This window comes from Anser brachyrhynchus, assembly GCF_964034855.1.
Source record: "Anser brachyrhynchus genome assembly, chromosome: 2".
NCBI classification, from domain to species: Eukaryota; Metazoa; Chordata; class Aves; order Anseriformes; family Anatidae; genus Anser; species Anser brachyrhynchus.
The window spans coordinates 63,385,077-63,410,930 of NC_137695.1; the positions used below are offsets into that span (position 1 = coordinate 63,385,077).

The following is a 25,854-nucleotide window of genomic DNA, read 5'->3' on the forward strand; positions in this document are numbered from 1 at the left end:
TTTTTATCAGGTTCCAAACATGAGAATTGCTGATGGACAGTAGAAGGTAAGGAACATGTAACAAAACATAGGTTGATAAGAAAGGGTGGGCTAAATATGGAAAATATAAACCAAAACTAAATACATTGTTAAGAGTTCTGAATGGATCTTATATCTAAGAAAAATGAATCATAGCACAGTGGAAGAAATCAAAACAAGAGAAGTTTAAAAGCTTTTTATATGACTAAATGGTGTTCTTTATACTTCCTTGGCAGTTATGCTAAATGACTAAGCTTAAGAGAAGTAGGTGCTTGTCTGTCACTAGGATTCATTCACTCAGTCTTCCTCTGCCATTGAAGATGGGCAGGACAGAAGGCAGTCTAATCACTCTTTTCTGTTTGCTGCTGCTTACTTCTCCTCGGTAGTGGTGAAAGTTAATGGTCTGTTTTCCTTGCTAATATTTATAAGATTTCTTGTAATGTTTTTGTTTCCCCATGCCAGTTATTTTCTCCGTCATATCAAGTGTTGTCATCTAAAGCACACAGTGCAAATATGTCCAGCACTTTGTTTCTGGTGGATATGAACTGCTGGCTGTTGTTTTCTCTAATCTACCAGTATGGTGAGATCTTTTCACCGAATACTCAGTAAAACTTGTTTCTCAAGGCATCTGTTTCCTCACATAATTCTTTAATGACTCTTATAAGCAATTTTTTGTATCTTTTTTTTTAACTGAAAAATCATCATTTTGCTCAGAACAGGCATAACTTTGCATTGTGTATGTTGTTTAGTTTAGTCTATTATTCCACACTTTAGTTCTTTTATCAGATCGTTATTGGCTTGCAAGATTGTACACAGGTATCTATGCCACTTTCTTTACATTGTAGAGGTGTCTATAAAAATTACTTTCTGCTAATGATTATTTACATTTGTATTGGATGTTAATGGCTCCTATACTCTTTTGATAGTCTTTGAGAAATATAAAAAATCCAAGCTGTTCTGGTTTCTAACAAAGTACTATTAAAAAAAAAAAAGAATAAAAGGACACAGAAACATTATTCAAATGCCCACTCAACATTCCCAGCCAAGAAAGATTTACTGACTGCCAGGTATTTTTATTAAATTAATGTCAGCTTTTGATGGCCCTGGACGGCAAGGTTGGCAGGCAGAAGAGAATACAGACACTTTTTGCTTCCACCATCCATATTCATTTAGAAAAAGTAATTGAAAGGAACATGTTCAATAGCACAATACAAAGACAAGCAATCCATTTTGACCCTTTGTGCTTCTGAAAAACTGTACCAAAGTTTTTATGAAATTATGAAATCTCATTGGGACCTCCAAGGATTTTTTTTTTTTCTGATGGAGAAACTTCAGGTTAGAGTTGTATGGTTCATGTTATATATGTCAGACTACAGAATAAAAGTTACTTCTGTCCTCAAACTTTGAGTTCCACTACCCTTCTCAGAATTTTAAAGTTAGTACTAATGTAATTGTTTGACATATCATATGAGTATTAGTTAAATGCAGAATTAGGCTGTAAAATGGTTTTCCAGGTGTCTTTTTCCAGGTTATACAAAATGCCAAGTCTCACTTTGTAGCTTGTCAACATTGGCCACCAAAGGGAGATTAGGTCTAGGTCTGCAGGAACTGTTGCTGGGAAAAAAAAGACATTGTGGAGGTGTTAGAAGTTATTTTCCAAAATACATTAAATACATTCTTATAGAAGTAATGTTAGTGTCTCAGTCTCCCCCCCCCCCCCCCCCCCCCCCCCCCAAATTCCAAAAGGCAGCCATCCACATTATGGGCTAAAGGATTAAACTTTCTTTCGAAAAAGAAAAAAGACTTTTGAGGTACAAGATTGCACAAAGGCACCTGGAACTGCTAGTATCAGTTCTCTCTGGAGGACTGACTTTGCAACCTCTTGGAAAAGAAGGGATTTGAATAGAAACATTGACTCTTTAAAAGAACTGCTGACATGTCTGAAATGATGGAGCACAATCCCACATACTTTTTGCTGGAGATAGTTACTGGAATTGCAAATAGGTTTTCATGTCATTTTGTGGAAATTATCAGTGCCATTATAAGCTACTTGGAGCATTGGTAGAGCTTTGTGATGCATTGTTAAGGAATGGACACTAGTCGTAATACAGATGATGCCAGAACATATCTTAGTTAAATAATATTAAGAATAGTACAGGAACATTTCCAGAGTTGGTAAGTCTGGATTTTTTTTCTCTTGATTATAAGAGTGAAATATTCCAAAAGTTGCTGCACCAATGAGGTTCTACAGTACAGAGCTGTTCTATAAAGGTAATGCAATTATCATGTTCATACAGGTAGGTGATGCTGTGATACTGGTGTTGACATGTCTCAAAAGAGGCTTAGACCCCCAATCCTGATAGTCTATTGTGGCTCAAAGTTGCGCAGTAACTCTTAAGACAGAGAAAGTTCTCATTTTGGTATGTTGGAGCAGTACACATTTCAGTCATTCTGGCTGTAGCTCTTAAAACCAGTCATTTTACTGAAAATGTATGATAAAATTCTTATTTTCAATTTGTATGTGATAGTGTTAGGAGTTCTTCCATAGTTCTTTGAAAACTTGGTGGCACAGTTCCATGTTGTGAATGTATGCCTAGTTCACAGAAGATCACATTTTATTTTTAATAGTAATGTCTTTTGGGGCCTCACCTCCACCCTGATGTACTGTCACAACTATTGTGGCTGATGGCTTTTCACAAACTCTTTGGTTCTTGATTTGGTTCTTATTACCTGTGACTGTGAGATGCAGTGCATGTGACCATGTTGCCCCCAGTGCTTAAATGTGTCCTGTATTTGAAACTTCACTGGGAAATTCAAATGTAGTAGTTTATGACGCTGTAAGTTTGACTATAGTTAATGCAGGTTGTCTGACCCATTCTGGTCAAGGGACACATCAACTACAATAACAGAATTCAAAATATTAGGCTCTAAGAACTGATGTGAGTTCACCGCAATCACAAAAAGGTTGGGAGAGGGTGATTGGAGGACTATCGGATGCTATTCCTAAAGAGTAACAGTGTACCTTGGGACCAAACAGTATCACATTTTAGGAAGATTTTCACAAAAGGCACAGGCAGCAGTATAATAGCAGCCTTTATTAAAATCACCAGTTCCAACAATGAAGTTTTATTACTTTCCCTGAGGTAGTCCAGTTTTAGTCAGCCTTATCAAATAGCAGCTATCTCTACTAAGCACATTCTAATTCTGTGTTACTCTGTATTGTCATGCTCCACAGAGTATCCTCGCATTTACTTTTTCACCTGTTCCAGTACTTCCCTTCCTGAGGTTGCTGTGTCCCCCCCTTGCCAACTTAGTATTAAGCATACTGTTGTGTTTCCAAAAGTAGGCTATGAGGCTGAAGTAAAGGGAATGAAAAACAGTCTAAGTGTTGTATTTTGTAATAGCTACTGGAGCATATGACCAGTAAAACTCTGAGCTAAGCAATGCTAGTGCACCCCACCGTCCCTTGATCGCATGGAGTAAATCTATGCCCATGCTTTAGTGCAATTGAGCAGTATGCCAATGTGTAAGGCTAATCAAGTTTAGATCTTCAGTTACATACGGTGGATGCAAAAACAGTTTATATTTCCGAACATAGACTTTGGTTCTATTCTGGGGGGAGCTGTGGGGGGAGGAAGGGGTTGGGATAAAAAGATGTTCCAAAATATTTGGGAGCACAGAGGATGTGCTATCTGGAGTGATGTTGCAACTAGGTCTGTTTCCTTTCCTGCCATCCTCAGAACAAATGTACTATGCTACATACTGAGGATATATTTGCTTTAGTTTGTTTACATGTTTACATGCTGTTTACAGACTATTCTGCCTGACAGACCAAGGTGAAAAACAACAGAAACCTCATATTTCTTAGCTTGCTACATTTCCTGAATAAGTAGAGTCAAATTGTTGTGACACCAGTCAGGCCAGACTTTTTTTTTTAAGCTCAATTTATAGCTCCTATTTAATAAAACAGCAAATAAAATACTATTTAATCAAATCTGAACTCTTAATTTAATTTTCTGTAAAATACCTCTGTAATGTTTAACATTACCTTCACATTAATAACGAATTGAATATGTGATTTTTATGTTTTTTGAGTCATAGATAGTTGTCATATAACTTTCTTTACTAAGTCTAGTACCCTTAGTATAATGGACGCAGCGATGGACTGTGTAACACAGTGCAGTACCATAGCTATGTATTAGCACCCTGGAGAATATGTCAAAATGAGAAGCTGAGCTTTTATGCAGTTAAAGTTAGAGCCTTCCTGTGGCTCTGTTTATCATGAAAATATTGTTCTTGTTTAGCTTTATTCTGGTGTGTTTAATATTCCAGAAAATGTAGTCACATTTTTTTTTTCATGTGCACGAGTACTAACAACTTGTGGCTTTGAGACTGGCAACCACTAGAGATTTAATACCACAACTATTTGAGAGTTCCTACTGTAGGTTGGAAAGTGAAAGAGAAGAAAGGTAAGAAAGAAGGACAGGAAAACATAGCACAGTAGAAAATGAGAAAAATAGAAAACACACCAAATGTTCCACATCAAACAGGTATTAGTTCTCTTCTCTATGGTCACAATGCAGCAAAGTTTTTAGTTGTGAAAAGTAAGATTAAAAGCTTGTGGATGCTATCATAGAATCATAGAATGGTTTGGATTGGAAGGGACCCTTAAGGATGATCTAGTTCCAGCCCCCTGCTATGGCAGGGACATTTTCCACTAGACTAGATTGCTCAAAGCCCCATTCAAACCTGACTGTGAACACTTCCAGGGATGGGGCATCCAGAGCTTCTCTAGGCAACCTATGCCAGTGCCTCACCACTGCCTCACCACTCTCACAGAATAGATATAAGGAATAAATTCTTTTCTAAATCTCCCCTCTTTTAGTTTAAAGCCATTATCCCTTGTCCTATCAGCACAATCCTTGATGAAGAGTCCCCCTCCAGCTTTTCTGTAGGCTCCCTTTTGGTATTGCAAGGCCGCTATAAGGTCTCCACAGAGCCTTCTCTTCTCCAGACCAAACGACCCCAGCTCCCTCTGTCTGTCTTCATAGTAGAGGTGCTCCGTCCCTCTGGACTTGCTCTAACACAGCCACATCCTTCTTGTGCTGGGGGCCCCATGGCTGAACACAGCACTCCAGGTGGGGTCTCATGAGAGCAGAGCAGAGGAGGACAATCACTTCTCTTGACCTTCTGGCCATGCTTCTGTTGATGCAGCCCAGGATACAGTTGGCTTTCTGGGCTGCAAGCGCACATTGCTGGCTCATGTTGAGCTTCCCATCAACCAACACCCCCAGGTCCTTCTCATCAGGGAGAAGGCCTGTTCTGCTAGCAGCGTCTAGCACCTAGCCTGCATTGCTAGCAATGTTAAGCAGTCACTGCAACTATTCCTCAGTGCTTGCTGCAAAATGTATCTGAAAAGATAACTTTTGCATAGCTAGGCTGCTTGCAGTACCTAGGTTAGCTAACTTTAAACCATGTTGGTTATATCTGAAAGAACTAGGCCAAAGTCAGGGCTGCTGCCACTTTATCTTTTCTTCCTCCCAGCAACCAAGTGGTGGTGAGAAGAGAAGATAAAGCAGTGACAGCTTCCCTTCTCACTTTGCTGGTGCCAGTGCTTCTGTTTATATGACAAAGCAGCCTCAGGGAGCTGAACTGGTTGAAACCTTGCCCCAAATGCCATTCAAGCTGCATTTTTTACCTTACTCTTCATCCATTATAGTTAGACCATCGAAAGGAAAGATTATTGTTTTATGGGGACAGTGAGATGTGTCTTGGTCTACAGATGCAAAGCTGATAGCTCTGCTATAGCAGAGGTTGGTATGTGCATCGTGATGCATGGAGAAGAACACAACTGTCCATTTTGGCAGTAGGCCATAGGTATATCAAAATAAGTGTAATATGAAATTACATCTTAGCTTTTGACTTGATCAGCTCCCCGAACCTTTCACCACACGAATGCAGTAGCATGAATGCTGGTTCAAGGTTAGAGATGGGAATAGGGAAAGCTTACATTAGCTTATGCCACCGTGTGACTTGCAACCAGAATAGCTGAAGCATTTTCAGAACCCTTAATGGGAGCACTGAGAGAAGAAGCCAGCATGTTAATCAAATTTTTAAAATTGTGTGCTATGCCTAATTAAGTGGAAATGTAAAGTTATTCTCAGTTGTGTTGCATAGTGAGCCACTGCTGGAAATACTAGTTTATTTTTATGCCACCACGGATGGTGGTTTGTGTATGATGGTGAGCCTGTTTATTCTTGTGTTCAGTCCATTGTGCCAGAACTCATTTATGTTCTTTCCTGGCAATTTTCTCACAGCTCTAGAACTGTGGACACAGGACCTAATCCAACAATGTTCTTAAGCACATACACTGCTAAGTATATGTAGTCTCACTGGATTCACGAAGAAGCATAGTAGACAAAGTGAAAACACCCTCCGGTCTTTCTCTATCAACTGTATTTGGTCCTTCTTAGAGTAGAATTGGTTTTAAGCCTGAAAGAAATGTCACATTAGGACAGCTGCTTCTCCAATCCTCGTTAGCATTTTGTTGGTTTCATCAAACGGAGAATAGGTCAAGGCTCCATCACGAACATGAAGCTAAGCCAACACATAAATATCCTTGAGCAGCAGTTTTAACATTTTAGAATATTTATAGCCAACAGCTAAAGTTTAGGGTAATAAACTGTTCATGGGCAGTATTAGTTCATTTTCCCTAAAATACAGTTTTTATTCTGGCTGAATTCCAGACATCTGAGCATGGACTAGAAATCAAACTGGAGTGCTCCAAAATTAAATTACAATTCATTCTTTTCTTTCTTTTCCCTTTGTTAAAAGGATTTTTCAGAGGAGTTGTCACTCAAAGTGACACTCAAAGTGTACACTCAAAGTGACACTCAAAGTGTAATGCATTAATGTAACTAGACTAAAAAAAACTGACACCACAAGAACCCCTGTTAAATTTCATTTGATTTCTGATGTACTGTTCTGACAATTATAGACTGAATTAAAGTAATGTGTCACATCCAGTACATCAAAATTTCTTTTCTGGATCCTCAATATTTGATATTTATAGTAATGTAAAAACATCATGACCTGTGTTGTGTATTTCAATGCACAGGCAAACTAGAAAACATATGCTATTTAGCCAAAACTGATTTCTTTTTCCAGTAACTGCATCCAGCTGTCCTGTGGTAACCCATCAGATCTGTATTTCAGATTTATTTTTCCTGTTGATCATCTTTGTTTTGAATTGATTCCCCTTCTGCTCCCAGTCTCTCCTTTTATTCTCAAACCTTGACTCAAACTCTACATTCTTTCTGTAGAATAACAGATTTCTTTCAGTGCTCTCCTTTTGCTACTTGGTAGTAGTGCAGAAGGTGTTAATGGTTATTTACACTTTACACTTATGAAGGCAAAGGTGATTGGAGACTGCTGTAAGTCCTGTCTAGATATTAGGGTTGCCTTGCATATTCAGTTCTGAGATTTTGCAGTCTGAATTTCATTTGGTAACCGGTTCTCAAAGTATAGGATGTTCCCGAATTTATACAAATATATCACATTTAATTTACTATATTACACATAGAGAAGGGTCATTGAATTAAATGCAAGATTACATTAATTCAGTTAATGATTAGAGTGTATTTTCCCCAAAATGAATCTTGCTTTATTCATATTTACCATCCTTTTATTTCTTCTTGGAAATTCAGGATAATTTCTACAAGAGTTGAGGTCAACATCTATCAAGCTTGCCATTCCCTCCAGAGCCTAGCATTACCTCTCAGTTACCAGAAAGAGTGGTATGCCAAAAGTGTTGATAGAAGCAGGAGGTCTCACGTGGGCAGCCACAAATTAGGCAATACAGGCATCAGCTAAATCTGTTGAAGCTGTTGTAGAAGCACACCTCAGGTTTGTGCATGAAGGTGATTTTGCTTGCTTGCTCTCTTAACAGTCAGGTGTCACAGTACAGGGATCATTTATAGAATCACAGAACAGAAGCAATAACATTAGCTAATGCAGTTGTTAACAACCAAAATGTAGCCAGCTGAAATTTTAAGTATGCATGTTGCTCACAGTGTAGAGAATTTCAAAGTGTGCTCAGACTTATTTCTAAAGATGAGTGGGAATGTATTTGTGGAAAAGCAGACAAAAGTTAATTACAAATTCATACAGGATAAACATGCTCTAATTCTCAGTCTTCCACTTAAATTGCTGTATTTCAAACACAGATTTTATATATACATATATATATATATATATATATATTTTGCCTACAATTATTTGACCTCTGAATTATCTGTGGTTTCACTCCTAAAGTTTTCTTCCTTCACATTTTCCCTGTTGAGGGCCCTGTAGTTCCGGGTGAGAAGACCCCCCCCCCCCCCCCCCCCTTTTTTTAAATTATTTTAAAAAAGCATCGTGAGTGCAAATGTTTGTAATTTCTTCTCTGCCAGCTTTTAGAAGTACTAAGTTTCTGTCTCAGAAAAGAAGATGGAGGGAGCTTTCCTTCTGCATTCTTTTCCATTAATTCTAAATAGCAAAATATTCAGCTAGCTCTCTGAAAGTGGATGTTTCAAGTGGCTTGCTCATCATTATCTGTTACCACAGAAAAATAGAGGTTTGAATTCTTGAGATGTGTTTTTAGAGCCATTTGAGATCTGTGGGCTAATTTTGCTAGATATATGTTGCCCTCAGTGTAAAACCATGGTGATGTGCTTTGTTCTAAAATACAAGAAAACCTTTGTTTTTACAGCAAACAGGATGGGTTTTAAAATCTGCAATGTACATTAAGTAATGTGTGTTGCCTGATTTTGTCATAAGTAACATTTTCAGGAGAGACTGTTCTGGGCAAGCACTGTTGAAGTAGAATTAGCAGGCTTATGATGAGAGACATCCCAAGAGGCTTGCTGTCTTTGTGCAGATATATAAAATAACCCACAGAACTTTCCACAGGATTATCTTGATAGACAAGGTGCACTCCCTTGTTTTGCGCATCTCCTTTCTCACAAAAAAAAAAAACAAAACTGCCTGTCATTCATAACTGTTCCATTTGTCCAGCGATATTTGACACCTCTTTCTACTTGCCATCCCAGTAGAAACTGGAGTCAGTATTTTTATAGTTCGTCCAGCACAAATAAATTTGTCACATATTGGGCTAAACTTGAGAAATTTGTAAAAATTTTACATTGTTTTCCAACATAGATTTATGACTGGTAGAAAACATCTTGGTAATTGATTCACATTTACTAAAGGAACAGAAGAAAACTGATGCTGCAACTGATAAATAATCTCATTTATCAGGTCTTTTGATGATCAGTGTCATAGAAACACTGGCACTGGCAAGGTAGTGGTATAGGCTCTGCCCATCTTTTCTTTTGCTTAGATTGTGATGACAAAACCCTATTCAGTTTTTTAAAGTTAGTATCAGTCTAAGTGAGGTCAGAATCAGTCTCTTGTGTTGTGGTTAGAGGAGCCTTTGATATATGTCATCCTGCTGATAAGCAATGCTTTAAAATTAAATTTGAAAAATCATATGATCAGTTTGTACAGAGATAAACTGTATTGAACACTTACGAAGTTCATTTCTGTAGAGGCTAAATATTAACAGACTCTGGATGGATTTTCAATGGATTTCAGTGTGTGTTAAGACAGACTATAAAATTGGTATTCTGCTCTTTATTTTTACCATGCTGTCTCAAATCATTGCCTTGCTTTTAGAACAATGTATTAGAAACTGTGTATTTAACAGAGATAGGAAAAATGGTGACAGGCAGGCTTGATAGGAGTGAAAATTGCCAACACTGGCAACACAATACCAAACACAAGAAGTGCAGTTTTGTTAATGAGCGTAACTGATTAGTCTGATTCAAGAGAATAGTTGTGTGAATAGGGAAGTTTGAGCTTTACTGACCTTGGAAGATCTGCAGAGATCTGTAGTATGGTTAAGTGGTATATTTCGAACTTGAATACGTGTTTAGCCAAATATATACAGTATAATGAAAACTGTGCTAACCATATTCATAAGGCACTTTTAATTCTCATGGTTACGTGAGTTGAAATACATGACCCCCCACCTCTGTCCTTTTGATTCCACTGAGCTCACAGCAATGGAATGAGGCAAAGCTGCCAGTATCTTACATTTCATTCATTAAACCTTTAAACAAAAATGTCTTATCAAGTTATGAACATTTAAAATCTCTTCTGGAATGATCTTCTGAGTTATTTTAGACGTAATTTATTATTTGAAAGTTTGTGCCCTGTATAGCTTTGAATTCCCTATCTAGATCTGTATGAGATTTATTTAGAACTACTGATCCATAATTGGAATGCTTATCAAGATAGTCAGGTTATTGACCCAGTCTATTAGAATTAGAAAGAAGCAGAATTTTGCCTTTTCCAAATGTCAACACTACCAGATTCCTAGCATTTATAAAAAAGAGAAGACGGGAAGACAATTTTCTACTGGCTCGAGTGATTCCAAATGTCAGACATTTATTCCACTGACCTCACTATTCAGTATAGAGAAAGTAGATGACATCTTTCCTTAAAATAATTTGATTACTTTTGGCTACTCTATCTTAACATAGTAGTATATGGATATATACAATACATTCAAGGCCATTGATACCACTGATAGGCTTTCTTTTTGAATTAAATGCAATTTGGGTTAAGCATGAAGAGCTGTATTTTGACTACATACTTCAGGCACCTAACAAATTATTTCAGTATTTAAAAAAGTGAACGTTTGTTTCAAGCTTCAACTTAAATTAGCATCCTAAGCTTCTGGATGGTTAGTGAAAAAAGCAAATTCCTCTGAAGAATTAACTGAAAGACTGATTAAGATACCCATATCTTTCCATGTATTGTTTTGCGGCTCACCCTGATGCCTGCATATGACAGTTCAGTGCCTCTGCATTTTATGCAGGGAGCCACGTGGAGCTGGGAGAGGACTCTAGGCTCAGGCATTCATGACTGAATGTGCCTTTGCTTCGGGACTTATCATACCATACTCGCATAATCAGCTAGTTTAACATCAAGCAGTTCTCTGAGTCCCTCACACAGCTGCAAAAATGTTTGAGCCAGTCCTGGAAAGGTAAAAGACAAGGGCTGGAAAAGTGCAGTTGACTGTCTGAGGATCAATATTGCTTATGCTGTTTTACTATGTTTTTAGAAATGTGGCATCAGCAGGTTACCTCTGTCCTCTTGGTACTCAGGAGACGAAACACTGTGTTAAGCTTAGATGCCAAAGAGCAGGGAGAAGTAACAGGAAGTTCTCTGTGCTGTTTATACATTTTATTCAGCAATAGTTCAATGGAAGTGCATATGACTGTAGGCATAACTTACGTGGTCTAAATAGCAATTGTAATGTATATCCATACAGTGCAGAGCAGAAAAAAAATCTGTGGAAGAAGACTTTGTGGAGAGCTTGATAGTCACACTATCTACATTTCAGGATGTTTTATATCCGACTCTCTCTAATCTGCTCCAATGTACTCCATTAGTGGTTGAAGTATATTTTCTAGTGTTGCTTCATCTAAAAGGAGTCTCATCTTTATTGTTTGAGAATGTTCTGTGATATGAATCAAAGTACAGAAAGTAGGGATGACCTCAAATTAAAATTGTAATGTAGGTGCACCCAGTATATGTATACGATAGTGGTAACAGAGTTAACAAAACATGCTGTTGAATTTTAACTCATGGTTCTGAGTAAAGCTTTTCTGTAATTGATTTCTGCTTATTAAAATATTAAAATTCTGCCAATGCTGGTTTGCTTTAAATTGAATGTATTTTTATAGTAAAAAACCTTGCAGATGCAATTGTTTTCATCTAGAATATTTCATCTTACAGTTCTGTTTTTAACTGGATATTTCCAGTTAAATGAGATCATTACAGATCATTAAAGTATGAAATGTATTTGTGTGCGCCCACATTCAAGTAAAACTCAAAAAGTATATTTTCATCTCAAACCTCATTATTGATCTTACCTAAACACCTACATTTTTTTTTGTTTTGTTTTTTTCCCCTTTTGGAATAGGAAATGTTGCTACATTATGATGCTTAAGGGAAATGTTTTTTGTGCATTTATCAGTACTTTACATTGTTTTATCATAGGTGTATTTTTTATTTTTTAGAGATTTGGATCAGTTTGAGTTTAAAAAGATTTAATTCTTCTATGATAAATGCCATGTTACTGTGTGAAGGGCTGGCAAAAATAGTCTTCATCAGTGAAATGAAATGTAAGATGAATTTCTAAGTAAGGTGTTTCTGCTGTATAATCCATGATCAGCTTTTGCAAAACCAGAGATGTGTCATCTTGATAAAACTTATTTCTGGCTGTCCTTGGTACTGGGTTAATTTACCTTTTACTACTCTCTCTGACTTCTCTCATATATGGCTATAAATAAATAGATTATTGGTCTGTAAACAAAACAACAGATTTAGCAAAGACTGATCAACTTTATTTTGTGGATACCCAGCAGCATTTTGACATTCAGATTGGGCTGGCTTTTGTGCAACAGTTATGTTTACATTTGTTGTTCAGTGGAAAAATCTTTGATACAAACAGAACAAAAATCAATGAGGACACATATTGCACCATCTTGTCAAAGTATAGACCTTTGTATATATCTATAGATAAAAAAATTCAGGACATGATTAAATTTAGGAATTGTTGTAGTCTGGAAGTTCAGTCAAGTACAAGGACAAATCTTGAAAGCCTCATTTATATATAATTTTGAATTTAGGTTCTTATTTTGTTGCTCAGGTGCAAAATCATTTTATGCTTATCTGTCTAAGAAATTAACTTTTAATAAAATGCTCTGTGCAATTCAGGAGCCATGTACTGTTCTTAAAAAGTGGATTACTTAATAGTTGCCAAATGTCTAGAATGCTGATCTGGTATTGCAAAATTTTTTCATCAGATTTGTATTTTTCAAAGGATCTCATTAGGAAAAAATGTAATTCCCGTCAGAATGTTTTTTTAGGTATATTGTTTTTCTTAGCAGCCCTAACTTAGATCTGACTTGATCCCATGTATCATTTACATAAAAGCTTCCATTGCCTGTGTTTCATTCATTGGCCTTTCAGAGCCTCTTCTCCTTTCCTTGAAGGTTGAGGAGGGAGATTTGTCAAGTCTCTGTACAGGTATAGATATAACATCTATACACAAAGCAATCATCATCAGTTCAGGTAGGGAAGGACTGTACTTCTTGATATCTGTAGCTGCAACGTTGCATCAAATTTCTCTGTTCTTTAATCCCACTTTTTACCTGATTTTTTTTCTGTGGGCCCTTCATGCTTATGGTGTTCTAGCAAGGCGAGTAACCACTTAAGAGGTTAGTCACCTGTTTCCTGAGTAACATCTACCTGTTTTGTCATATGTTTATTAGTAGAGAAAGTTGGTCTAAAATGCATTCATTACTACTTTTCTTCTCCTCCTTTCTGCCTTTTTGACTTTTAACTATTGTTTTCTCAGTCTGATTTAAACTTATTTATTTGGAGAATGAAAAAGTACAGCTGTGTCTTATTAGGTTTATGCATCTAAAAACCACTCATTCAAACAAGTTTTATTTTCTCTAAACAGAAATTGTCTTGGGAAAAAATACTTCTTCAAGGGCACTCTCCATTAGACGTTCATCTGATAATCAAAGCCTTTTCTCAAAAGAATGATGTCTTGTCACCACAAAGGCTGAATACTCTTTAACTCATTTTTCTCTTATCTGAAATTTTATTTTTTTATTTTTTCATCTTGTTCTGCACGATAAAAAATATACATGTATATTAAAAAAACAAAAAACAAAATACTTTGAAGACTCACAATTCTGTCTTTCTGGATCAATTATTTATATGTAGCCACTTCTAGTTTAACCATTTATACGCATGTTTTTAATATCAAAACCAGGATTTTTAAACAGTGTAGCATAATTATACTTATTTTGGCCCCTGATCATACAATTATGACAATAACTTAGTGTATAGCAATGGTACTATTCATAGACAGGTGGTTTGCAGAAATGAGGCCTGAGCTAGTGCTGTTCTTTTAGTTTTTTGGTAAATATTTATTCTTTGCTTTTGGTTTAAACATGGAAGTGTTTTAAGCCAAAACCCTTGACTACCACTGGAGAGCTGTTTTTAAGAAATGTTGTTTTAACTATTTTGATCTGCAGTCCTCATATCTGCTCTTATACAACATACCATAAATTTGTGGTTTTCTCTTATGTTTTTGTGAAGTACATAATACTATTTTTTTAATGATGCATAAAGACAAAATGAGAGTAAGACAACGAAATATTTGTGCAGTTTAATTTTCCTTTTCACAAAAAAAAAGAAAAACTTAATCTGTGAGGTGGTCAATTGTGTCACTAATCCATTTATATATATATATATATATATAAAATCTCCTCTCTACGTAAAATCTCTTGTATATATTTCCTCTTTACCACATTCAATTATCTTAACGAGTGCTGTAAATGACACTGATTCACAGGCTTAGCATGGGCAGAAGTTCAAAGACCTATATCAAGAAAAGATCTAGGAAGGAAGAATAGCCAAATAGACTCTATAATTAGATAGCCTCCCCATATAACTTCAGAGTTCTGATTTAACTGAAATTTGGGGATGCGTAGTTTGTTTGGTTGGTTGGTTGGTTGTTTTTATTTCTTTTTGGCTCCTGCTCAACTTCAGGTTGGATGACAGCACATGTTTGAACTTGCCCAGAGACTTCTAGAAACATTCATAGTTTTATAAAGCCGCTGTCTTAAAAGGAAAGCATACTACATCTGAGCTGGTATAAGAGAAATTAATTTCATAACTTGATCCAAAGAGCAGAGAGTAGAAACCTCAGTTAGAGTTTTCCTTTAATCAGGTTTATGGATTAATCTGCCTCATTTGGATCACATCTATCTAATTATAAAGCTACACAGCAGATTAAAAGGAATTGAAAAAAATCATACCTGTTACTAATGTATCTCCCACGAGTCCTTTTCATTTTTAATTATTTTGTTTGTTTGTTTCAAATTTCTTTTGAACAGAAAAGCCTCCTGTCCATGAAGTATAAGGATCTCTTACTTTGTAAGTCAAGGACCTGCTTTTGAAAGATGATTTCTAATTTTGCAGGGACAAATTTATGTCTGCTATTTAATTGCACAGCTGTACTTTAGGATTTAGCCACTTGATTGCACCTGCCTTGTGGGTAGTTAGATGACTTAAACTACCTTAATTTGGTCCTCCAATTAACTGCAAAAAGAATGAAATAAAAATAAAAAATGGTACTTGTTTTTTGCACTATTTTTTTTTCAAGCTTAGTTTAAGGTTGTTTACCAGGGTTTTATTGCTGTCTCCACTGGATTTAGCCTTGATGAAATATAATTTTTTAGTAGATTTCACTGACGTTATAATTTTTGACATTTCTTATTTTAGCTGATAATGTTGTATGAAAAGGTCTCTGTGTGTGGTATACTTAACTCTGGTAAAATTTTACTTTCCATTTGTATTCACATATTTTTGTTTTCTGTCATACAGGTGGTATGTTAAGTGGAATAAATGGTTGCAGTCATATTTTCAAAGCTACAATCACTATTTTACTGGTGTGTTTAATACATGTTGGAAATACATCTTTTTGAACAGAGAATAGCTTCTTGTCTTCAGTGCTCCTGATTCATAACCCATTATGTCCTGTCCTAAACATAGCATTTCTCATCTATGCTGATCTTGTTCCAGGAATGTGTTGTGTAACATCTGGCACTGGACAGCCAGAGGCCTGATCCTGAGTGCTTGAAAATTATTTCGGCAGAAGCTGAGGTCTCTTAATATCTCACATGTGGTGGTTGGGGCTGCACAATGTAAAACACCTTCTGGCTGCCCATCTCATATCATGGCACTTTCCCACCACCCAGAAGTATGGTGTTGAGCCAAAATTTCAAGTGTTTCTTATTCTTACTGTTGTTTGTGCATGTCTGTTGCTGTTAGTGAAGCAAGCAAGAAAGCAGTTTTCTCCTGAGGTACAGAAGTGGGTTGCCAACAAAAAACCCTTTATCCTCAGCTTTCTGTTGGATTTACTTTTTCCCTATTGTCTTTCTCAATATTCTTCCTTTCTGAAACTGTACAGCAGATTATTATTCATCAGGCTGCATTATTGCCAATTGCTGACTTGTTTCACACTGGCAATACCATGAACAGTAAAGAGGGGACTGCAGTTACAGATAAATGTTAGTTGAGATACCACAGAGAATTTCTTATTGAGGCAAGCTGTTGTTTCTATCTTTCCTTCTTCCATTCTCTCCTTCTTGCTTTCTCTTTCTCTCTGAGTCTGATTTTTTTGTTGTTGTTGTATATTTGATACTCTCTTATGAAGCCAGCATTTTTTTTTAAACAAACAAAAAAAAGTTTTATGATCTCTTTTCCTTACACAATTTGGTATTTTCATGTCTTTAATTTATAAATGGTTTTTCTCAATACTGACAACATGAAATTACACATTAGATTAATTATTTTCCAGAAGCAACCTAGGTATTTATTTTTAAATGAAGATATAAAGCAACTTATCTGTTTATTAGATCATACATATTTTGTGATGCTGTACTGTACTGGATATGAGATTGCTTTCACAGTGTCTCTTTTCTAAAGGCAGGATTTGAGACACCAGTTTTTGTGTTTAAAACGGGTCTTAGAAGGAACAGACAGATATCATAAGAAAACAATTGAGAGTTCTTCCTCTGCTTTAGCCTTAGAGATGCCTTAAATACACTAAATGATGTCCATTGGACTAAAAATTCCCCTTGGCTTCACTGAGTCAATGGGGATGTGCTTGAAAGCTAACCAAATCCCTTGCAGACCCTGGTACTTTGGGCATTTCCACAGTATTACTAAAATACACTCGCACTTCTTCAGAGGAAAACTCGGGCATGACAGCTATGTGTATTCAAAAACACAGGGAGGAGAAGGGACACCTTGTTTTACTAAGAGAGAACCCTTTTTATTAATGGGCCCATCTTCAGCGGAGACTTCCGTCTTCAATCCACTCCAGCTGGATGCAGACATTCAGTAGGGAGTCACACTTTTGACAGAGAAGGAGATGAAGTTCCAACAGATGAAAAATAACATATTTCCTACTGACTTATCAGGTGCTTTCCACACAGCTTTTTAAAAATTATTTATTTTATTTTTATTTTTTAATTTAATGGTCCCTTTGCTTTGAAGATATTATGCTGTCTCCCTGGACTATGTATACACATGACTAGACATTCCTTTTTTTTGGTGTTTCAACCCTTGCTAGTGATTCCTGAGTAGATATTCTGTGTGTCTCTCAAAGCTCAGCTTTTAGCACATTGGCTTTCCAATTTGCAGAATCAAATTTAGAATAAGTTTAGCTATTAAGTTTTTGTCTCTTGGTTTTCCAGCCTGATCTTACAAGTCCAGATTCACAAGTACAATCAGGGACCTAGTTTCTCCTAGATTTGAGTTTTTGGTCTTGCATGAATGCATATGTCTGTGGAGTGTTGTTGAAAACTTGTTGGAGAATGGATCTTTGGGAAGGATCTGAATGAGAAGCAAATGGGTACCCAGCTCTACGAGAGGGAAGGGGAGGGAGTCACATCTCTGAGTTCTGTACTAAAGGTGCCGTGAATACAAGAGAGGGAGGGAATGTCTCTTTGGGGCACAGAAAGGAACAGTGAGGGCAGCAGGATCTGTCTGGGAAAAATGTGAAAAGATGGAAACTCGTATGGACTTCTTTTAGTTTCTTTTCCATTGCTCAGCTCCGCCTTGTTTTAGTTCATAATGATTTTCCAAGTACAACATACTTAAAAATAAATCAGTGTTTTCATCAGAGTTTATGCACTTGCAATTGTGATCCTGTTTTTAAAATGCAGCTGTTGAGAATCACTCAAGATTGCTTACATTTTTGTGTGTTTTTCCCTGATAAATTATAGCTAGCTTTTTTTGCCAGATAGTTTTCACAACAATTTCAGAATTAGACTTCTAAAAACTATTAAAATGTAGTTGACAAGCAGAACTAATAATTCTTGTGGTTTTGAACTTGATTTTTTGTGTGTATGTTTGTTTTGATCATATTTTAGACTCAGATTTAGGTTGACTGATCTTTTCTATGTAGGCCTGTGGACTTAGACACAAGGCACGAACAGGTTCTGTGGTTATATACAATATTGTTCTATAGGGAAAAAATTACTATAGTGGAGGATAAACAAAAAATCAATTGAAAAAATAGTTATTTTTTCATAACCACTCTTGAAGCAGCATAAATTAGCTTGAAGACAATTTTCCTGCTTGTGCAAGCCAATTGAAAGTGTTTTTTTTTTTTGTCTCTGCTAAAGCTCTATACTTTTTGGTGCATTGAGCACACAATAAAAACTTTGCTATAGTGTTAGACAGTATTACTTTGTCTTGTTCTCATCATCCTAAATGCATGTGATACACTACTGAATGGATGCTCTAAGTAGAATATATATGTATATATATATAAATATACAAAGTTCTAATTAATCCTCTTCTTCCATCTGTTCCTAAGCTATATTTTCACCAACATTTCTGGATTTATAGTCTTATATCAGGAAAAGGTCTTTTGTTCCTGTTTATTCAAAAAATGCTATATAGTCAAAACATTCCTCACCACTGTAGCCTTTTGCAAGAAGCCACATGGTTGAGGTTTGAATGTAACATCCGTATGTTCCTTGACAATTATATTACTATAACAGCCTCTGTGATAAAAATGAAAAATGTATAATTTTTCTTTAAATTTGCTCTGCATAAATAACTAAAAACTACTAAGATAAATTACTTAAACAAAACAAAACAAAAAACTTTGGTGCTAGATTTGTACTGTATTGTCATGACTTTAAATTTGTGGAACTGATTATATCTTTCTGACTGAGCAGACATAAATTGGGCTGATATAATTTTAGCTTCCCATTAATGATGGGAATGATCTCTTTTCTGATTTTATAGACATTTATTCAACCAGCCATCCTGCACTTCCTGTGTGTCTAAGGAGCTTAAAGGGAAGACCATGTTAGAGACTGTGAAATTCCATATTCAAACAAAAGATGAAAAAGATAGCATTGGATTGTTGGTTGGAAGAAACTGAAGCAAATAGAGAGGTGAATCAAGTCCTTGAGTTACTTGAATAGATCCTGAGATGGCTGATCTTCTTGCTGATGTTCTTTTCCTGTTTGTGACCATGTACCACCTAGGATTTAGGCTTCCCCACCCCCCAAAAAAAAATCAAACAACAGCAACAACAAAAAACACAACAAACAAACAAACAAAAACAACAACAAACAAACAAACAAATACAACAACAACAAAAAAACAAACCAAAAAAAAACAGGCCTAGAGATTTTTATTTATTTATTTACTTTTAATGGCATGGGAAAAATCAGATGACCAGTTTACTCGTACAGATGTGTCCATTCTCCAATAGATATGGATATTAGAGTCATCTACAGATTTCCTAAAACAGTTTATGCTTTCCTTCATATTTGATTATGACACAGTTTGAAGTATGCATGAACTTGAAACAAAAAGAATTCTCTGTATGTAAGAAAAATACTAAGGCTTTCATCCTCTTGTCTCACAACTTGTTCAGTGTTTTTTGATCAAGTAGAATACAGTAGAAGAAGCTTACTTCTAAATCTTATCTGATTGTTAAGTCATCACGATTCATAAATTAAGCACAGGTTTTGGTCAGGTTAATAATTTGTTTTACCAAATTATACCTATTGTCAGATGCCAATAAATCAGATATCCTTGAGTAGAATCAAAGGAGATACTCCTGAATTGACTGGATTTTGTCACTTGTATGATCGTGTAAGCCTAATTGACTCATTCCTAAACTTATGATATTGATCCAGTATTTCCTTCTGCAGTTGGATTTTTTTTATTTATTTTCAGCTATTACTCCAGACATTGCAAACAGCAGCAGCCAATAAAAAAGAGTATAAGTACCTTCTAAGAGCTAACAATGTTGAGAAAATCCCGTTTTGTAGTCTAATATTTATTATGTAAATGAATGGGGACCAGATTTTTCAATAATCCATCTTCATTTGTCATATCCATCTCCATAATGTCATTTAAACCTCTGAATCTGTTGGGATACATTTTATGATGGAAAAAGTGGCATGAGGATCAAATTCATCAGTAATCCATTTTGATTGTGATATTCAGGCTGCTGAAGTCAATGATGTTCCAGAATGTGTTTTAGTATCAGTAGACTTCTGTACTGGGTAGGAATGGATTTATGCATGTGACTATTTCATGCACCCAGTTGGAATTTAAGGCTGGAACAGTCTTTTTCGGATGTGCAGGCCTACTGTATCTTTATTGCCATTGCAATATGAATGCTAAATGTGTTCTTACATAGTTGCACTATTAATTATATTGATACCCGGAATTATTGGCTTCAGAACAGGAAAAAAAAAAAAAAAAAAAAAAGTTATAGTTATTTGACAATAAGTTTTGTGTTAGATTGGTTTTCTGTTGTCTAGAGTGTCCTGGATTCCTCAGTTCCTCTGATCTCTAATATTAAATATTTGAAACAATAAACATGTCAGACACCAGCAGGAATTCATGCAGACCGAAAAGATGAGAATTTATGTGGAGGTGATTTTTCTTCTGTTGATCGGTAACCTACTGATATCATCCGACACTCAGTTTCTCACAAAGGCTTGGTGACAGCTTCCTGTTGGAGTTCCAGCCCATTTGCCTATTTATGATTTTCTTGTGTTAGCATTGTAAACTTTCACAGAAAAATACTTAAAGCAGGGAAGTCCTTTAATGGAAACTTAACAAGAATCATGACAACGCTGTCTGCTTAAATGTCGTGAGTGAGGGATTTACACTGGATGTTGCTTTTTGCTCAACGGTCAAAATAGAACTAGTTCAAGAAGAGTGGCAGAAAAAGCAGTTAAACCACCTGTTAAAGTCATTGCTTGGACTGGGACTTGCAAGGCAGCTTCTCAGAATTCACTGCATACTTTCGTAAATGATACTGTGTTGACATTCAGTTTCTCAGAAGTTCCAAGTGTTCCTTGGCTTTGTTTTGGGCCTCGCAGCTATTTGCAGCTCCTGCAGAACTTTGAAAGCTTGCTGTAGGGACTCTATATGTACAGTTTATGCATACAAATCTGAGACTGCGAACTTTCTCTGCATACTTTAATCACACTGCAAATTTCATTTCTAATGTAAGGCTACTTGAATTCTCGCCTCCCCCCCCCCCCTTTTTTCCTCACCCCCCTGAGTCTTGGTGTAGAATTCCAGCCCCATGGCATAGTACTAGCAATGAAAAATTTTTGCATTCTAAAGTTCATTTTGAAAGGAAAGGTCTAGAGAACTAGTCCATCCAATTACATTGTGAAACTTATGACTCTTCGTTGTTTCAACAAAGACATTTGTTGAAAAAACAGCTAAAAGTTCATTCTTTACTTTTTCTAGTATTTAATTATAAACAACCCAGGGCTCTTTTTTCTGAATTATTTCAGTAGATGACAATTTTCATCAATACTGAACAGATCATACATTGAAGATCATCTAATGAAGATAATCAAGGGTCAACTGCTAGAAGGACAGTAACTTTAGAAAGACAGCTTTCTACCAAGTAGCTTAGAGAGCAGGAAGAACTCTGATCAACATTGTTTATAGGAAAAGAAAGGGGATCATGGATACACTATAGAGATCTCATTTGTATGCACCAAATTCTCATGAATTGGAGGAGATATAGGCTGAAAAAGGTAATTTATTGATTACTTGGATATGTAAATCTCTACTAAATATTGTTTTTCTTGGTCCTTTTGGGATTTTTAAATTATTTTATTTTTCACTTCATTTAAATGCTGAAACAGTTTGAAGAGTGTACTTAGGCAGCTACTGTATTATTGAAGGCAGAAAAATTGTTTTGCAGATCTGTGGATCTGAATTAAAAGGCTTTAATTCTTTAAGGGGTAACAAATACGTCAGCTCTAGAAATATACCAGAGGACAATGAAGAAAAAACAGAGAATAAAGGAAAGTTAAAAGTATTCGGGTCCAGTGATGGGACCTCTGTGAACTTCTTGGGTGACCAGGGTGTCTGACTTAGATAGGTCTGCTTCTGTTTCTTACAAACACACTTTTGGCTTACCCTGGCAATGGCCTGGGAGCATTGCCTGAAATATAGTCTGGATAAAAATGCTTTCAGCAAAACATAAAATGATAGTTTTTAATCAAATATATTTTGTATTCTAGTATCTATGTCCCTGATTTCAGATCATGCTAGAGTTTTAAGGCAGTTATTCTTACTTCTATTGCACTTTCTTTTTGGTACTCTTTCTTTGTGTCACCAGATACTGTATTTGATAGTGACAGTCTCTAAATAAAGTAGATACTAGTGGTTTCAAAGTATAATGTACAGTAAAAGAAATGCCTGAGACAAACCTACCATTTTATCCAACGGCTCCACTGTATAATGAAGCTTTGGTTTTCCTTTGGACTTCATAGGGTTTGGATGTTATTTTTAGAACTAGATTCACTATTAGGGTATGCCTCGTCCATTTTGCTTGTTTTAAAGTGAGATACAACTTTTGTAATAAAAAAAAAAAAGCTGTTTTTTTTGTTTGTTTTCTCCTTTTGTGTAACACACAAAACATGTTACAGGGAATTGCAAGTGGCTTGTTTTGTTTTTTTCTTTTTCTTACAACTCACAATAATCTATAGATGGAGTTATTAACTTGTAAATTTAGAGGAGCTATATTTTGAGTTCATTATTTTCAATTCCAACATCTTAAAAGCTGCTTTTGCCCCTTTTTTTTTTTTTTTTTGGTCAAATTTGTTTTTTTGGCAGTACTTTACCTTTAAGGGGTTGGTGGTTACTTTTTGTAACAATATTTTGATTAAAAAGGCATTTATATACATTCTTCCTTAGTTGCAATTTATTGCCATGTTAAACAACAAAACAAACCCCACCAAACCAACCAAAACAAAACAAAAACAGAAAAAACACCTGTCTTGATACTGGGTGTGTGACAATTTGCTCCTGTCCTATTGTGACAAGTCATCTTAGTTATTCAGTTTATTTACTGCCAATGCAACACTTTTCAGTCAACAAACACTTAAAATTCTCAGTTTTGCTCTCCCAATCTACCGATTTTGGCAGGAAATGGTTTATTTCCTTCATAGCACATCTACATTTGATTATTAAATACATCAACTTACGAATGGATATAACCCGATACAGATAGACTGTTACTTTCTAGCTTAATATTCTTTTTATCACTTCTTGCCAAGATATATTAATTTTTAAGTCAGTCACTGCCTTGCTGTCTTCCAAACTCAGTGATATTCTTAAACAACTTGCCAATAGAGTTCATTTAGGCAAAGTGTTACTTTTGAGATGAATCTTGGTAACTTATGAAATTGTCACTTTCAACACCAAAGAACAGGTCACATTAATAACAGGAACATTTCTTTCATTTATACTGTAAGGAAAAGATTCTAAACTGGCTACTTTTCCTTTCTAGTAACTATTGTTTTATCTTTTCAGTCTTTGCTATTTGCAAGTGGGTACTAATTGTGTGCAGTCAGTTGCAGTCAATATTAAGAAGTACAGTAATTTCAACAGCACATCATTCTTGATATGGTGTCATTGAAGTCAGTGTACATCCTATTTTTTTATTTATTTTTTTTTCAGAAATGAATTTGCAAATAGTACCCTGGATGTTGTAGATTCCTATAAAGTTTAATAGGGTGGCTACTATATGTATTTACAGCTTAAAACAATATTTTACTTTTTAGTCCTGCCTGTTGGGTTGGAAATCTGAACCTGTGTTTGCAATGAGTTGAAAAGCCTCAATGTAAGGAAGGAAGAACTGATTTTGTAGTAACCTCTGAGTAGCTCATAAACTAAAGCTGAGAGTACCTCAGCACTAGTGTCAGCATACCACCCACAGGAATTCAGATTGACTAATGTAAGCATACCTATGTAAGACTGTAGAAGTAGTAAGAAACTACTAAAGCAGGGGTGCATTAAGATAAATAGATAAAATTATGCAACTCATAATTTAACATGGCTGATTTCTAAGGCACAGGCATGCTTATATTGCCTTTATACTTCTGACAGAGGTGATGTGGTCATTAATCAATAATTCTCTTGCTAGATTTAAAGGTAAGAGGTGGCCCTAACAACATTAAATGAGGGCCTGTGGTATATATCTCTTTAATAAATAACAAGAGTTTGCACTTATGTTGCAAAATGCCTTTCATCTAAGCAGCATGAAGATTTACAGAGATGGGTAAGTTATGCTATGTTCATTTTAGTACAGGAGGAGCTGAGATATATTGAGTCTGAAATTCACCCAAGGTCATCCAGAAAGTCAGGATCAGAATTAAGTTTTAGAGTCCAAATAATTTTCGTAAAATTTTACTTCAAGCCAAACAAACACAGTTATTTTTCCTTGGGAATCGAGAAGAGCTTTTTGACTAGTTTTTACCAGTCTTGCTGCTGTTGCATAATTGCTGACCAGTGGAATTACTTGTGGAGTAATCCTTCACACCAGGGCTCAAGGCTTCCTTCATTTTGGAATAGTCCCTCCTTGACTGCAATCTATCTAGGATCTCACCCAAATGTGAACATGGTTAGAATAAGCTATCTGCTCTGTGGTCTTTGGAAGCTGCTGCTCAGTTTTTAAAGCCAAAGATAAGATTATAAAGCTTATCCCTTGAAAAGAGAAAGATTGTTTCCAGAACCATGATATCCATTTATTTTCCATGATGCCGATGAAACTTTCTCTGCACACTGCATGAACAGTGATTTTGATTTGCCATTCTGATGGGTTTTGTTTCTCAATTAGAAAAAAAAAATAAAGAAAATACAAATTAACTGTTTCTACAATAAATTACCTCCATTTATATTGCAAATGCACATAAATGCTGTATCTTAGAATGGTTTTGCAAATGATGAATTGTATTTTAAAGCAGATTGTGCTAAGAACTGGGTATGTGTTGCAAGATCACTTGAATTTTTGGAGAGAAATTCTAAAGGCATCAACATTATTTTGCTTTCAAGTTCTTATTACTTTTGACACACCCGCCCCCCCCCCCCCCCCCCCAAAAAAAAAAAAAAAAGGCATTGTTCTTTAGGAACCTAAGCAGCTGAAAATATAGTACAATAGGGATTGAGTTTTTCTAATGCAAAAAGTCTGCACACACCAAAAATAATGAACTATGGGATGTTTGGCATGATCTTCTTGCTAAAAGATCACATCACACCATAAAGTGCATGTTCTATTAAGTCATTTTATTATCATCTGTGGAAAAAGAAAAGTCATTTAAAATGGTTCCAGAAGATGAATTCCTGATTTTTGAGGTTTTCTTCTGACCTCATGGATGCTTTTGTAATCAAAGGCATTTGCATTAGCATGGCCATTCATTCAGTTCAGCTGGCTATCTACAGAGCAAGTACAAAACAGAGGATAAAGTCCAAGTTTCAACAAAGTTTTTCTGCATTTGGAATTAGTGTCAACTGATAAACACCATGCTAAGAACATTGGCTGTGGCCACAGGGTCTTCTACTACTTTATTCTTTGAGAAAAAAGTTTCTGGTCCTAAAGGTAGACATTTGATGGAATATAGGGAGCTGGAGTTCTGAGAATTGCAGTTGCTTTTGGATTTTAATTTTTTTTTTTTTAATGTATACTGAGTTCACATTTTTTATTTTTTTTTTTTAAGATCTCACCTCAAATTGTTTTTTCTGCTCAAGGTGATAATTCTAAGCTTTTATAAACTTGCCTAGATATGATCTTGTAAACTTTCTGAGTAGTAGTGCTCTCTCCCTCCTTTTTACTTTCCCTCTTTTTTT

At 35.8% G+C, this 25,854-nt stretch overlaps 1 protein-coding gene across 12 annotated transcripts in view; it reads left to right on the top strand.

Moving 5' to 3' along the window:
• BBS9 (Bardet-Biedl syndrome 9) overlaps positions 1-25,854 on the top strand; it is a 289,323-nt gene that overhangs the window by 220,479 nt on the left and 42,990 nt on the right. The window contains exons 23-24 of one of the 12 annotated variants that reach the window (XM_080582923.1): positions 11-46; positions 15,045-16,402. The exons of 8 other annotated variants lie outside the window; for them this stretch is intronic. In XM_080582923.1, the coding sequence (XP_080439049.1) occupies positions 11-33 (23 nt within the window). In that variant the 3' untranslated portion in view covers positions 34-46; positions 15,045-16,402. Of the gene's footprint in view, positions 1-10; positions 47-480; positions 893-15,044; positions 16,403-18,975; positions 25,089-25,854 lie in introns of those variants that run through there. 3 more of the 12 variants (XM_080582924.1, XM_080582938.1, XM_080582925.1) reach the window with 3 other exon arrangements.